The 13,629-nt window shown below is 45.4% G+C and overlaps 2 protein-coding genes and 1 non-coding gene across 6 annotated transcripts in view; all 3 read left to right on the forward strand.

Moving 5' to 3' along the window:
• Positions 1-7,099, forward strand: part of Dnttip1 (deoxynucleotidyltransferase terminal interacting protein 1) — a 27,713-nt gene extending 20,614 nt beyond the window's left edge. For all 3 annotated transcript variants that reach the window (XM_074074857.1, XM_074074856.1, XM_020168023.2), the window contains 3 exons: positions 4,452-4,523; positions 6,567-6,622; positions 6,740-7,099. In XM_074074857.1, coding sequence (XP_073930958.1) covers positions 4,452-4,523; positions 6,567-6,622; positions 6,740-6,878 — 267 coding nt within the window. In that variant the 3' untranslated portion in view covers positions 6,879-7,099. The remainder of the gene's footprint in view (positions 1-4,451; positions 4,524-6,566; positions 6,623-6,739) is intronic.
• LOC141423758 (small nucleolar RNA SNORA51) lies at positions 6,280-6,415 on the forward strand. Its single transcript, XR_012448572.1, has one exon. It is a non-coding gene; the product is annotated as a small nucleolar RNA SNORA51 (small nucleolar RNA).
• A 1,055-nt stretch (positions 7,100-8,154) lies between the features above and the next one.
• On the forward strand, positions 8,155-10,871 carry Ube2c (ubiquitin conjugating enzyme E2 C). Of its 2 annotated transcripts, none has more exons than XM_074074862.1 (6): positions 8,155-8,358; positions 8,747-8,774; positions 9,309-9,395; positions 9,926-10,130; positions 10,236-10,295; positions 10,550-10,871. In XM_074074862.1, exons 1-6 carry the CDS (start codon positions 8,258-8,260, stop codon positions 10,753-10,755), a joined length of 687 nt encoding a protein of 228 aa, XP_073930963.1. In that variant the 5' UTR covers positions 8,155-8,257; the 3' UTR covers positions 10,756-10,871. The 2 variants fall into 2 exon arrangements, with proteins under 2 accessions (XP_073930963.1, XP_020023684.1); XM_020168095.2 differs by having other exon boundaries at positions 8,165-8,358; positions 10,621-10,871.
• Positions 10,872-13,629: the final 2,758 nt, after the last annotated feature.

Consider the following 13,629-nt stretch of genomic DNA (forward strand, 5'->3'; position numbering starts at 1 on the left):
GTAACATATAAAATGGGAATGATGGTCAGGCACAGTGGGATTACACACCTGTAATCCTAGCTACTTGAGAGGTAGAGATCAGGAGAATCATGGTTTGAGGCTGGCCTAGGCAAAAAGTTCATAAGATACCATCTCAACTAATTTAAAAAAACTAGATGTGGTGGCATATGCCTGTTGTCCCAGCTACATGGAAGGTATAAATGGGAGGATCACCATCCAAGCCAACCAAAGCATAAAAGTAAAACCCTGTTGGAAAAATAACTAAAGTAAAAAAGACTGGGAGGCTTGGCTCAAATGCTAGGCCCACCTATCAAGCACAGGCCCTGAGTTTAACCCCCATTTCCACAAAAAATAACTAAATTAATAGAATGGGAATGATCATGCACCTGTAATCCCAGCACTCAGGAGGCTGAGGCAAAAGGATCTCGAGTACAAAGCCACCTTGGGCTACATGTTGAGTTCAAGTCCAACCTGGGCTACGTGGCAAGAGGCTGTCTCCAATAAATAGAGCTGGGGTATGACTGAAGTGGTAAAAGTATTTACCTAGCAAGCACAAGAACCTGAATTCAAATCCCAATACCACCAAAAAACAAAAACAAAAAAAACACCTTGGTTCTCAAAATAAATAATTAAATATTTCTTTCTTTTAAAAAAAAAAAAACGGGAATGATGATAGGCCAAGCTCTTAGGTTAAGAATACAGAAGCAAGAGTAGTGATGTATGCCTATGACCCCAGCCCTTGGGAGGCTGGGGCAAGAGGATCCAGAGTTCAAGCCCAGCCTGATTTACATAGGGAGACCCTGTCTCAACAAAAAAGGAGTATAGTAAAATACCAGCATGATGACCAGCACACAGTGAGACATAATAAATGCTGGTCATCGTTATTAGCATACTTTCCCAGTTCTGAGGCCCACTATTTGTAGTAAACTCCCAACCCACTCTTACTTCTCATTTTAATCTTTCCAGTCTACTAAATGGAGGGAATTTTTTTGTTGTGTTACTTTACAGTTCTATATTAGTAATTGTAAGAATCTTTTCAGACATTTAGAATCTATTTGTATTGCTTCTGTAAACTGCCTATCACTTCTTTGGCCCATTTTTTTGTCCTTAAAAGATGTTCATTTGAGGGCTGGGGTTGTAGCTCAGTGGTAGAGCTCCTACCTAGCATGCACAAGGCCCTGAGTTCCATCCCCAACCCTGAAAAGAAAAAGAAAGACACTTAAATTTTTCTTTTCCTTTTTGAAAATGGAAATATAAAACCTTTCTTCTTTTTTTTTTTTTTTAATTTTATTATTCATATGTGCATACAAGGCTTGGGTCATTTCTCCCCCCTGCCCACACCCCCTCCCTTACCACCCACTCCGCCCCCTCCCTTTCCCCCCCACCCCCTCAATACCCAGCAGAAACTATTTTGCCCTTATTTCTAATTTTGTTGTACAGAGAGTATAAGCAATAATAGGAAGGAACAAGGGGTTTTGCTGGTTGAGATAAGGATAGCTATACAGGGCATTGACTCACATTGATTTCCTGTGCATGGGTGTTACCTTCTAGGTTAATTCTTTTTGATCTAACCTTTTCTCTAGTTCCTGGTCCCCTTTTCCTGTTGGCCTCAGTTGCTTTTAAGGTATCTGCTTTAGTTTCTCTGCGTTAAGGGCAACAAATTCTAGCTAGTTTTTTAGGTGTTTTACCTATCCTCACCCCTCCCTTGTGTGCTCTCGCTTTTATCATGTGCTCAAAGTCCAATCCCCTTGTTGTGTTTGCCCTTGATCTAATGTCCACATATGAGGGAGAACATACGATTTTTGGTCTTTTGGGCCAGCATAACCTCACTCAGAATGATGTTCTCCAATTCCATCCATTTATCAGCGAATGATAACATTTCATTCTTCTTCATGGTTGCATAAAATTCCATTGTGTATAGATACCACATTTTCTTAATCCATTCGTCAGTGGTGGGGCATCTTGGCTGTTTCCATAACTTGGCTATCGTGAATAGTGCCGCAATAAACATGGGTGTGCAGGTGCCTCTGGAGTAACCTGTGTCACAGTCTTTTGGGTATATCCCCAAGAGTGGTATTGCTGGATCAAATGGTAGATCAATGTCTACCTTTTTAAGTAGCCTACAAATTTTTTTCCAGAGTGGTTGTACTAGTTTACATTCCCACCAACAGTGTAAGAGGGTTCCTTTTTCCCAGCATCCTCGCCAACACCTGTTGGTGGTGGTGTTGCTGATGATGGCTATTCTAACAGGGGTGAGGTGGAATCTTAGCATGGTTTTAATTTGTATTTCCTTTATTGCTAGAGATGGTGAGCATTTTTTCATGTGTTTTTTGGCCATTTGAATTTCTTCTTTTGAGAAAGTTCTGTTTAGTTCACTTGCCCATTTCTTTATTGGTTCATTAGTTTTGGGAGAATTTAGTTTTTTAAGTTCCCTATATATTCTGGTTATCAGTCCTTTGTCTGATGTATAGTTGGCAAATATTTTCTCCCACTCTGTGGGTGTTCTCTTCAGTTTAGAGACCATTTCTTTTGATGAACAGAAGCTTTTTAGTTTTATGAGGTCCCATTTATCTATGCTATCTCTTAGTTGCTGTGCTGCTGGGGTTTCATTGAGAAAGTTCTTACCTATACCTACTAATTCCAGAGTATTTCCTACTCTTTCCTGTATCAAAAAACCTTTCTTCTTGTAAAAAGATTCAAACAGATTACACATCTGTAATCCCAGCACTCAGAGACTAAGGTAAGAGAATTGTGTATTCGAAACCAGCCTGTGCTATATAGCAAGACCCTGTCTCAGAAAAACAAACAATAAAAAAGGTTTCAAACAATATACAGGTGGTAATAGAGAATTAAAACAAAGTGCCCCTTCCCTTCTGGCTCTGACTCCCCTCCCCTAAAAGTCACCAGCAACTACAATGTTTACATCCTCTGTCCCTCTGTATGTACACGCAGACTGTGTGTGTCTGTGTTGTCATCCTTTACTGATAATGTTATTGAGATTATACTGTATATATTGTTCTGTTTTCAATTTTCTCCCAAAAAATTCATTCATTCATTGAACAAATATTGATTGAGTGCCTATTATAGGCCAACAACTTTCTTACAAAGTGCTGGAGATACAGCAGGGAACAAAATGGACACAAAAGTCTTTGCCCTTATAGAGCTTACATTCTGTGCTGAGAGCTTCCAAACTAAAGGTAAGCCTGTAGCCTGTTTTGTGCAATCCAGGGTTTCCAAGTTTTTAAAGGTCTGTAAAAAGCCTAAAATATTTACTAACACTTTACAAAAAAGTCTGCTGTCCACTCTAAAGCTAATGGATAATAACTTAGAGACTTACCCATATTATTAAATTAATTAAATTTAAATCTCCTTTTCTCCCCCCCTCACCCTCACAGTACTAGGGATTGAACCCAGGGCCTGGCTCTACTACTTGAGCCATACCTCCAGCCCTCCCTCACTTTATTTTTAATAGCTATATAAAATTCATAAGAGTATATTCCATAATTTATTTCATCACTCCCTTGTTGCTAGATATTTTCTCCCATGCTGTTATAAACTGGTATAAACCAAACATCCTTATATACATATGTAGGTGATTGTAAAGGGTGAATTCCTGAAAATGGGATGGCTAGGTCAAAGAATGCACACTTTGAAATTATGACTTGTATGTACTTGTAAGTATATAATTATGTATACTTAAGTATTAGATACTTATTATATAGTTATAAGTATATAGTACCTATATGTGTAATACTTAAATGTAAGTATATTCTTATTTAAACTCAAAGAAAAGTAACCCAGAATTACCAACTTCTGCCTAATAATTTCCAAATGTTCTGCCTATTTTATAAAACCTGCCTTTTTTGAGTGCTTTTGTATCACATACTATATTTAGCACTTTTTGTGCACTATCAGTTATTCTTTACAACTGGATAACTATGATTACTTTCTGTTTTGCAAATGAGAACGCTTAAGTCTCAAGGAAATTATTGCCCAGCTTACACCATCTAAGAAGTGACAAAATCCAGAATTTAAACTTACTCATCTAACTCCAAAACCAGGTCCTTAACCGTAATGCTATTCTGCTTCAATACATGATGAAATGTCCTGATTTTTTTTTGTTTTAGAAAATATGGTCTGTAATAATCACAGGTGTATAAGTAAGGCACCTCGGATCATTTTTTTAAAAAGAAGAGTCTAAAGTAATAGTCGCCAGTTCCACATTTGCCAGAGATGCTGTGATTTGAGAAAGGACGGGGTTGGGAAATAGAAATATACTGAATCTCTGGCAATTGTTGCAGTCCTGGTCTCCTGGGCTTAGTTGGCTCTGCCTGTGAGCCCACTGCATCCACCAGGTCAGATAAGGTGCAATTGGTAAGAACTACTCAAGGGTCAAAAGAAAAGCCCCTCACACCAGGCTAATGTCTCTCCTGTAACTTCATCCCTCACAGTATGCAGCTGACCCCCAGGACAAGCACTGGCTGGCTGAGCAACACCACATGCGGGCAACAGGGGGGAAGATGGTAAGCACTGTTTACACCTACCACTGCCAAAGTCCCACCCTGCCCAGGAACCAAGATTCTGACTACTATGACAGTGTGCCTCCAAATCTAGGAGACTCCCTAAGCCTGATGAACTTTGAGAAGGGAGACTTACAAGTCCCATTCCTTTATTTCATAGTGCAGACAGAAATCCCTGGAGTCCTTTCCCTATGGCCTGTGCTCCCTCTACTCCCTCATCTTCCCACCCCATTTCCCCAAAATCACATATTGGGATCATATTAGCTATGGAATGACAGTTACAACACTTAATGCTATTTTCCCCTCCTTTTCTCACTCATGGATAGATTTTACTCATTGATCACAATGCTCTTTCTCCAGATGCAGCTATAGAATCTTTACACAGTACTCCAGGCTGCACCCTTGTCCATAGGAATCAGCATGTGCAATGAAATATGTTTGCCATACCTGGCAGCACCTTCCAGACTCACCACCACTACAACACTTCCCAGCTCCTATCTATCAAGCAGTAACCTTAGGAAAATCATAGTTGTATGTGTCCTAAAACTGCTGTGGAGGGCTTTGCCCATCACATGCAGTGTTATTCACCTGAGGACTCAGTCCCACTGTCAAGACTGCTCCCAATATAATCTAATGGCTTTGCAAACTGCTATGCCATCTCCCTTGTGGCAGTGAGAGCTACCTTTTAGTTTACTGCTCTGTGCCCACACTTTATTTCACAAAATACTTCAGGGACCAGGACTGATAACATAAAATGTAATATAACATAAGTAAATAGATGGGCAGAGGGAACAGAGCCTAAAATTAAGTCACAGAAAGAGTAGTTTAGAAAAATGTTGGGTTTTGTTTTTCATTGCTGACCCAGGAGACATTTGTAAATTCAGCTCAGCTCTTGGCCCCTCTCAAGGACATCTGATCTGTTACATAGTTCACAATACCCATAAGATGAAGACCAAGTACTCAAGGGACACACATTTATTCCTGTCGCTAATATTAGAAAGTGTCCACAAAACACTTTCTAATGTGATGAACATCCCTTTTGTGGTAAACTCACAAGAGGGCATTGTGTCAAAGCAATTCTGCAGGCCCCAGGACAGTATAGTGCATCCCGTTACTAGATGGCAAGGTGTTTATCATGTTTTTCCCTTTTGCCACAAAGCCCAAAACCAAGTTGTCTTAATCCCCAGAATTAGCATATAGATTCCTCCTTTTTTTCCTTTTTTTTTTTTTTTTAACATGAGTTGGGTTTTAAAGTTAGAATTTCAAGCTTGCAAAGCAGGTACTCTACTATTTGAGCACACCTACAGTCTATTTTGCTCTGTTTATTTTGGAAATGGGGTCTCACAAACTGTTTGCCTGGGCTGGCCTCAAACTGAGATTCTCCCACTCTCAGCCTCCCAAGTAGCTAGGATTATAGGTGTGAGCCATCAGCACCTGGCTTTCAAAAATAACGAGAGCAAAATGGACTGGAGGTATGGCTCAAGCAGTAGAGTGCATGCTTTGCAAGCACAAGGCCCTGAGTTCAAACCCCAGTCCCAACAGAAAAAAAGGAAGCAGGCTCAGTACTTACTTTCCTGTAATCACAGCTACTAGGGAGGTGAGGAGGCAGAATCACTTGAACCCAGTAGTTCAGGGCCAATCTGGGCAGCATGAGACCTTCCAGCCCAGCACTGGTGGCTCATGCCTGTAATCTTAGCTACTGAGAAAGCAGAGGAGGATCACAGTTTGAAGCCAGCCCAGGCAAATAGTTGACAGACCCTATCTCGAAAATACCCAACACAAAAACCTTTATTCTTACACTGACTGTATAAAAAGTGGAGGCAAAGTAAACCTATCCCATATACACCTCATCCCAGGTCCTATGTCTGGTCTGTACTGTGAATGGAGAGACATGGGTTGGGGGGAGGGGGAGGAAATACGGGCTGTTGTGGTAGCAGGCCTGCCTAGCAAGCAGGAGGCCCTGAGTTCAAACCCCAATACTGTCAAAAAATTCAAGGATTATTGAGCTGAATGGGACAGTGACCACTCTCCTTTGCTCTGCCCCAGGCCTACCTTCTCATCGAGGAGGACATCCGTGACCTTGCTGCCAGTGATGACTACAGGTAAAACCAGTGGGTCTCCTGACTCTTCTCCTGCCCTGTTCCTCAGCGTAGTCTCTGGGATGAGGCTGGGCCTACATCCTCCCTTGCTTTAACTTCTCACCTCAATGTCTGTTCTAGAGGGTGCCTGGACCTGAAATTAGAGGAGCTGAAATCCTTTGTCCTACCCTCCTGGATGGTTGAGAAAATGCGGAAGTACATGGAGACACTAAGGACAGAAAATGAGCATCGTGCTGTTGAAGCACCTCCACAGACCTGAGGCCAGGTCTCCTGTCCACACTTGTCAGCTGCCTCCAAGACCCTCATCCCCACATGGCTGAGCCACCGCTGAGACTGCTCCTAGATGGATCTCAGCAGCATTAAGCTGTTCATGGGCTAGTTTGTAGTGACTCACTGCAGAGCACCCCCAGACTGGCATATGGTTCTGTATTTGTAAAGTTATTGGGATAAGAAGCAATTAAACAGTTTGTAATAAACACAGATGGTGAGCCTGCTGTGCAGTCTGCCTTGAGGGGGCTGACAGAACATCAAGGACTCCAGAAGAAGTGGGTGTGGGTGTAGGAAAAAAGGACCAAGTGCCCCTCCCCCATCATATAGACCCAGGATATTGGGAACCAAGCTGCAGTTTCCAGCCTTCCCTGTCCATTTCTTGTGTTTTTCCAACTAAAGTAAGGATGTTGCAGAATGTGATGGCTAGCCTCATTGGGTGGCGGGGGAGTGAAGCTGATGACAAACGATATGAAAAATGCCATTTGCTTTTATTATGCCCTTTTTACAGGTTAAAACACTTAACTGACCTGCTCAACGTCACATAGCAAACCAGTCGGAACCCACGTTCTCTTTTTTTGGTGGGACTGGAGTTTGAACTCAGGGCTTCTGTTTTCAAAGCAGGTGCTCTATGGCTTGAGTCACACCCCAGTCAATTTTGCTTTGGTTATTTTGGAGATGGGAGTGTCGGGAACTATTTGCTGGGGCTGGCCTCCAACCTCGATTCCCCCCAAGTAGCTAGGATTAAAGCTGAGAGCCACCGAGGCCTGGCTTGAGCCCACGTTTTCTAAAATGGAGTCAGCTGCAATGACCATCAGGCTCATGGTCCCCCACATCCTTAGGCTTTTCAGATAATTGGGACCCCAACAGAGGTGCCAGGACCATTGCAATAGAGGAAGGATCAATGGCTTCGGGTTTGGGGGCGGGTACCAGAGCTGCCAGATTAGAGACGCTCCCTTTCCCGGAAGAAGCGATAACTGCCGGGCGAGCAGGGTGTGCCAAAGGGAAGCAAGGCATTTGACCTCTTTAGGGGCTCGTCCACGTGGACGTTTTCTTGTCCCTTTAATGGTCGGCGTTTTCGAAAGGTCACCAATCAGCTACAGATTGGTTGGTTAAAGGCAGCCTCTCCTCCCAGTCCGCGGCCGGAAGAAGGACCACGCCAACGAGTAGCAGTGCGGTGGTGGGTGGGTCTAGCGGTTGCGCAGTGACAGAGCGCCACGATGCGCCGCATTGGCTGGATCAAACCCAAGCGAGCAGATGATTGGCTGATGCTGCCGGAGGGTTACAATTCAAACGCGGGCGGGCGGGCCCGCAGCCCCGCAGTTGCAGTCGTGTTCTCGGAGTTCCTGTCTCCTTGCCAGAGTCGCTCCGATGGCCTCCCAAAACCGCGACCCAGCCGCCGCCAGCGTCGCCGCCGCCCGTAAAGGAGCCGAGCCGAGCGGGGGCGGCGCCCGGGGTCCTGTGGGCAAGAGGTGAGTGGCGAGGATGTCACATTTACGGGCCCGAAGCAAAGACTCTGGGACCCCACCCCACCTCCAAGAGCGGATGAGATTGGGAAGATGTAGGGGCCCTCCAGGAGCTCAGGCTGTTCTTTGATACTCTTCTGAAGGAAGACGGGAAGCTAGAGATGCTGCCAGGCTCCTCCCAGAACGGGCCATAGTCATCCTCCAAGAGCCAGGAATTCGGGATGGTGGAGACCCACTGGGGTCTTCCCGTGCTGCTGATGAGTGTGCCCCCAAGCTAAGCCTGACTTTGAAGAAGGGGGAAGCTTCTTTGACAACTCAGGAGAGAGTCGGGTGGTTGGAGATGCACCACCTGGACGCACTCAGACTCCCAGGTGACTCTGAATTCTCTTTGCAGGCTACAGCAGGAGCTGATGACGCTCATGGTGAGTGTCTGAGAGTTCTCAGATCCCCAGTTGATCCACCTCTCTCACTGCCCACCAAATTATCAGTTAGCCTCCTTTCCTACTTCCGGCTCCTTCAGTATCATTTACTCTTCTGGGAAGTCGTTTTCCTTCTTTTTAGAACAGTTCCCTGGCTCCCATAAAGCCCTCCCTGTCCTGTTCATCCCTACTTCCTGGCCCCAGGCTTTACCCACAGCCGACTCCCCACCCATCTTTGTATTTCTAGTCCTGTTGTACTTAGAATCCTCTCTTCCTGGTTATCATTTGCTACATTAACCTAAATATTCAATTCAAACCTACCAATGCCATTTTGTATATTTGAGTTCCCAGCAACCACAAGACCGTGGATGTAGAACTGCCCTCCTCAGTCTGATAACAAACCTGTCAGTTGGGTCTGGTTGCTTTATCTGGGATCACAGTGAGATGAGATCAAGAACAGGGACTCTCCCATTGACACTCCTTTTCTGTGTCCAAAAGTGTACTCTGAAGTCCAACAGTGTTGTGTTTCCTCCTTAGATGTCTGGTGACAAAGGAATCTCTGCCTTCCCTGAATCAGACAACCTTTTCAAATGGGTAGGGACTATCCATGGAGCAGCTGGTACGGTAAGTGTGGATGAGTGTCACTTTGCTGAGTTTAGGGGAAAGGCAGGATATGAGATCCAAGTGCCAGGTCTTCTTCCCTGTGCCTTTTCACTGCCCACCTTGTGGCTTTGTTCTCTTCCTGTGCAATAAAAAGACAGGTTTAAAGCAACTAGATCACAATGAAGTGAATGGCTGAAGACTTTGGCCAATGGAGTGTACAGGTCTCAAAGAGGCAGCTTCCCATTGCTGCAGATCTGGTTTGAGTCAGAAATCCAAATCTGTGACAAATGTAACTTTCTCCTGTTGGCAACTAAGATGCTAACTGAACTAATGCTCAGCTGTAGTGCCAATTTGCCATACTTAGACCACAGAGTTGCTGATGTCTCCAGCAGATAAGAGGAAAGCACCCACCCAGCTTAACACATTGTCTGCTGTCCAGTCTCAAACTTAAAAGGTCCAACTTTCAAGCCCCTCAGGTAGGGCTTGGGTTGGGATATGTATGGGCTGTGGGGGAAATTTACTCTCCACCTCTCTCTTTCTCCAAATGCCAGGTATATGAAGATCTGAGGTATAAGCTCTCCCTAGAGTTTCCCAGTGGCTACCCTTACAATGCACCCACAGTGAAGTTCCTCACGCCCTGCTATCACCCCAATGTGGACACCCAGGGTAACATCTGCTTGGACATCCTCAAGGACAAGTGGTCTGCCCTATATGATGTCAGGACCATCCTGCTGTCCATCCAGAGCCTGCTAGGAGGTGACTTCTGAGACCACACCCTCCTACACAACATGGGGGGCTTATCGGGGTCCCCCCAGGTCAGCCTCTCCCACTCCCTTAACTGTTCTGTCTCTCTACCCACAGAACCCAATATCGATAGTCCTCTGAACACACATGCTGCTGAGCTCTGGAAAAACCCCACAGGTGGGTCTTCGTCCAGCTCAAGGTGATCTCCTTCCCAGTGACTTGGGACTGGTTTGGTCTGGGAGAAGGGAGGGAGTCAGCCCTCTTCTTCCTTCACCTTGGTGCTCCTTCTGTATTCACATTGCCTATGCCCTCCTCCATTTCACTGGAAGCAAACCCATTGGGAACCCGACTGTAGGCAGCACAGGGAAAGTCTGCTGTGCTGGAAAGAACAGCCCCTCCCCAACCTCCCCCACCTTTACGTCCCTATTCAGGATGCCAGCTTGCCCATCTTCATGAACTCCTATCTCCATCATTCACCTGGGACTTGCCTGTTCTTTTCCAGCTTTTAAGAAGTACCTCCAAGAAACCTACTCGAAGCAGGTCTCCAGCCAAGAGCCCTGACCCGGACTGTCCAGCCTCTCCTGGGTTGTCTTTATTTTTTCTTAGATGGTCTGTCTTTTCCTTGATTTCTGTGTAGGACTCTATCTTTGTGCTGTGGTGTTATTTTTGTTTTGTTTCTGTTTTAAATTAAGTATCTGGTTGAGCCCTTGTAATGTAAATTAAATAAATATTGTCTTGGTTGTTTTTGTACAAGTTATTGCCTTACAGTTACTCTTGTGTTGGAGATACTCAGGGTAGGGTTTTTTTTGGGGGGGGGGGGGGCAGGGCGTGGTTTTGTTTTGTTTTTGTTTTTAGTGGTGCTGGGAATTGAACCCAGGTCCTGTGCCTTCTAGGCTAGAGCTCTGCCTCTCTCTCTCTTTCTCTCTCTCTCTCTCTCCTCTCTTCTCTCTCCTCCCCACCCCCCTTTTGTTGCTTTTTGCAAAGCAGGCACTCTACCACTTGAGGCACACCTCCAGTCCATTTTGCTCTGGTTATTTTGGAGATGGGGTCTCCTTGATCTTCCCAATCTCAGCCTCCCAAATCACTAGGATTACAGACGTGAGCCATCAGGGCCCGGCCAGCCCTGTTCTCTATAAGAGTGGAGCTGATGAACTACAGGGCTGAGTGGTGGGGTAACTAGGATATAATCCCTTGTAACCTTAATTATTTTATCACTGAATGTTTCTTCATCTGTTTCTCACAAAGCTGAGCTCAAAAATACCCAACACAAAAAAGGGCCGGCACAGTGGCTCAAATGGCAGAGTGCCTGCCTAGCAAACGTGAGACCCTGAGTTCAAACCCCAGTGTTGCCAAAAAAAAAAGTGTCAGGAGGGGTGAAGAAGATAAAGGAGAGTGATGGAGGGGGTTAATTCAAGTATGTATGTTTGATACATTGTAAGTACTTTTGTAAATGCCACAATGTACCTCCACCCAGCACAACAACAACAACAAAAGAGTGTCACAATAACGCCTGTTTGGCTGGGAGTATAGGTGAGTGGTAGAGCACACGTTTAACCTGTGAGGCTTTAATGCCCATTTCTATGGGATTAGGGCATGTAGCAGGAATGTCTGAATGCCGGGCAAACCCAGATGTGTTACAGATGCTGATGAGTCAGATCTTAGGCTGAAGAGTATGTGTGACTGTTATGGCCAGGTGAAAGCTCAGGTCACCCTCCAACAGGCTCAGAATATGGGAAGACAGCCAGGGAAAGCCCCTCCCCCTTCAGAACCCTGGGCCTGCCTCTGGCTCTAGGTTCCCATAGATGGCTCCACCCTCCAGAGGGGCACATTTATCTCCTGTTCCATCTCCACCAGCAGTTCCTCCAGCCACAGCACCCACTGGCCCACTTCCCCAACCCCTTGAGCCACCTTTCCACTGGCCTACCACAGGCTCTGCCCTTTGGGCTTCCGGGAGGAAGTGCCTATATGGAACACCTGGGCTCCCACAGGAGCAGACACCCAGAAAGAGCAAGCTGAGGTGATGGATGGGTCCGGCCCAGGTCCTGCAGGAAGCTCTCCCCGGTGACAAACATAGCACCCAAGTGCATTCCAACACAACCCAGGTCTCTGCCTCAACACCCAACCTGTTCAGCTCTGCCAGCAGCTGGTTGTGCAGGCCTGGGGGAGAGGGAGGAGAGGCAGGAAGTCCTGTCAGGAAGATTCTACCAGCCCCTTTTACTCCTGTTAACCCAGATCCCTCTCCTTTGCCTTGCCCTCCTACCCCCACTTCACACCACCACCACCATCAAACAGTCACATGCGAAGAATTGGAGTTGTCAGGTCTGGGATTGGAAGGTGGGTGTTTTCAGGTCTGAAATTGTGACTCTCAACTCTCTTGGGCATACAGCCATACTTTCCAACCTAATGTGCATACAAATCCACCTGGGATCTTGTGACAATTTGAAGGGGCAGGGCTACCTTTCCAATCAGTTCTCAGGCTGATGTGATATAGTTTAGATGTGAGCAGTACGTGATGGTCCATGCCTGTAATTTAGCCCTTGGGAGGCAGAGGCAACCAGGCATGGTCCTTGCCCCAGCGATAGGCACCACCTGGAACTTTTACCACTTGAGCCACTCTGCCAGCCCTGTATTTTGGGTTTTTGAGACAAGGCCTTGCTAGCAGAGTGGTTCAAGTGGTAGAACCACTACCTAGCAAACACAAGGCCCTGGGTTCAAACCCCAGTACTGCCAAAAAAAATTTTGTTTTTGATTATGGCATTTGGTCCCCTAGTTGGTTACCTGATCTACCTTGTCTCAGTCACAAGGACCCAACACTACTACACTGGTTAAAAAACAGTGTTCTGGTTTTAATCACTGGATTAAATTCTCTGGAATTAATCACTAAAAGAGAGTAAAATTTTTTTAGTAGTGGGATTACTAAGAAAGGAGGAAGAAGGGAATAATTCAAGTGCACCTGCCTAGCTAGCTCAAGGCCCTGAGTTCAAACCCCAGTACTGCCAAAGTAAATAAAAATAAATGAATAGAGGATGGAGAAGCAAAAGGTAGCACGTGCCTATAATCCCAGCACTCAGGAGGATGGAGAGTTCAAGGCCAACCTGGGCTACATAATGAGACCCTGTCTCCAAAAACAAATATATAAATAAAAGAGGAGGGAGTCAATCTAGACTGACTGGTGGAGACAGCTACAGCAGGAAGAAAGCCAAACAGAGGTAAATAACCAAGAACTAGAGAGGAACAAGTACATGCTTTGGCACCCCAGTTCCATGAATCAAGTCTTTTTAAAGTCTGTTTCATTTAGACTTCTGACATTTGCAACAAAAAGAACTCACACAATACAATTGAGTACCATGAGGAAGATGCAAGAAAGCACATTTCTTTTTTTTTTTTTTTTCATTTTTCTTTTATTATTCATATGTGCATACAAGGCTTGGTTTATTTCTCCTCCCTGCCCCCACCCCCTCCCTTACCACCCACTCCACCCCCTCCCGCTCCCCCCCTCAATACCCAGCAG

Source organism: Castor canadensis, chromosome 5 (assembly GCF_047511655.1).
Source record: "Castor canadensis chromosome 5, mCasCan1.hap1v2, whole genome shotgun sequence".
Classification (NCBI taxonomy): Eukaryota; Metazoa; Chordata; class Mammalia; order Rodentia; family Castoridae; genus Castor; species Castor canadensis.

Excerpts from the sequence above, each read along its gene's own strand:
- Ube2c (XM_074074862.1), top strand. The coding sequence starts at position 8,258 with ATGGCCTCCCAAAACCGCGACCCAGCCGCCGCCAGCGTCGCCGCCGCC. Across the intron at positions 9,396-9,925 it reads TCCATGGAGCAGCTGGTACG|GTATATGAAGATCTGAGGTA; the intron begins GTAAGTGTGGAT and ends TCCAAATGCCAG. Across the intron at positions 10,296-10,549 it reads GCTCTGGAAAAACCCCACAG|GATGCCAGCTTGCCCATCTT; the intron begins GTGGGTCTTCGT and ends GTCCCTATTCAG.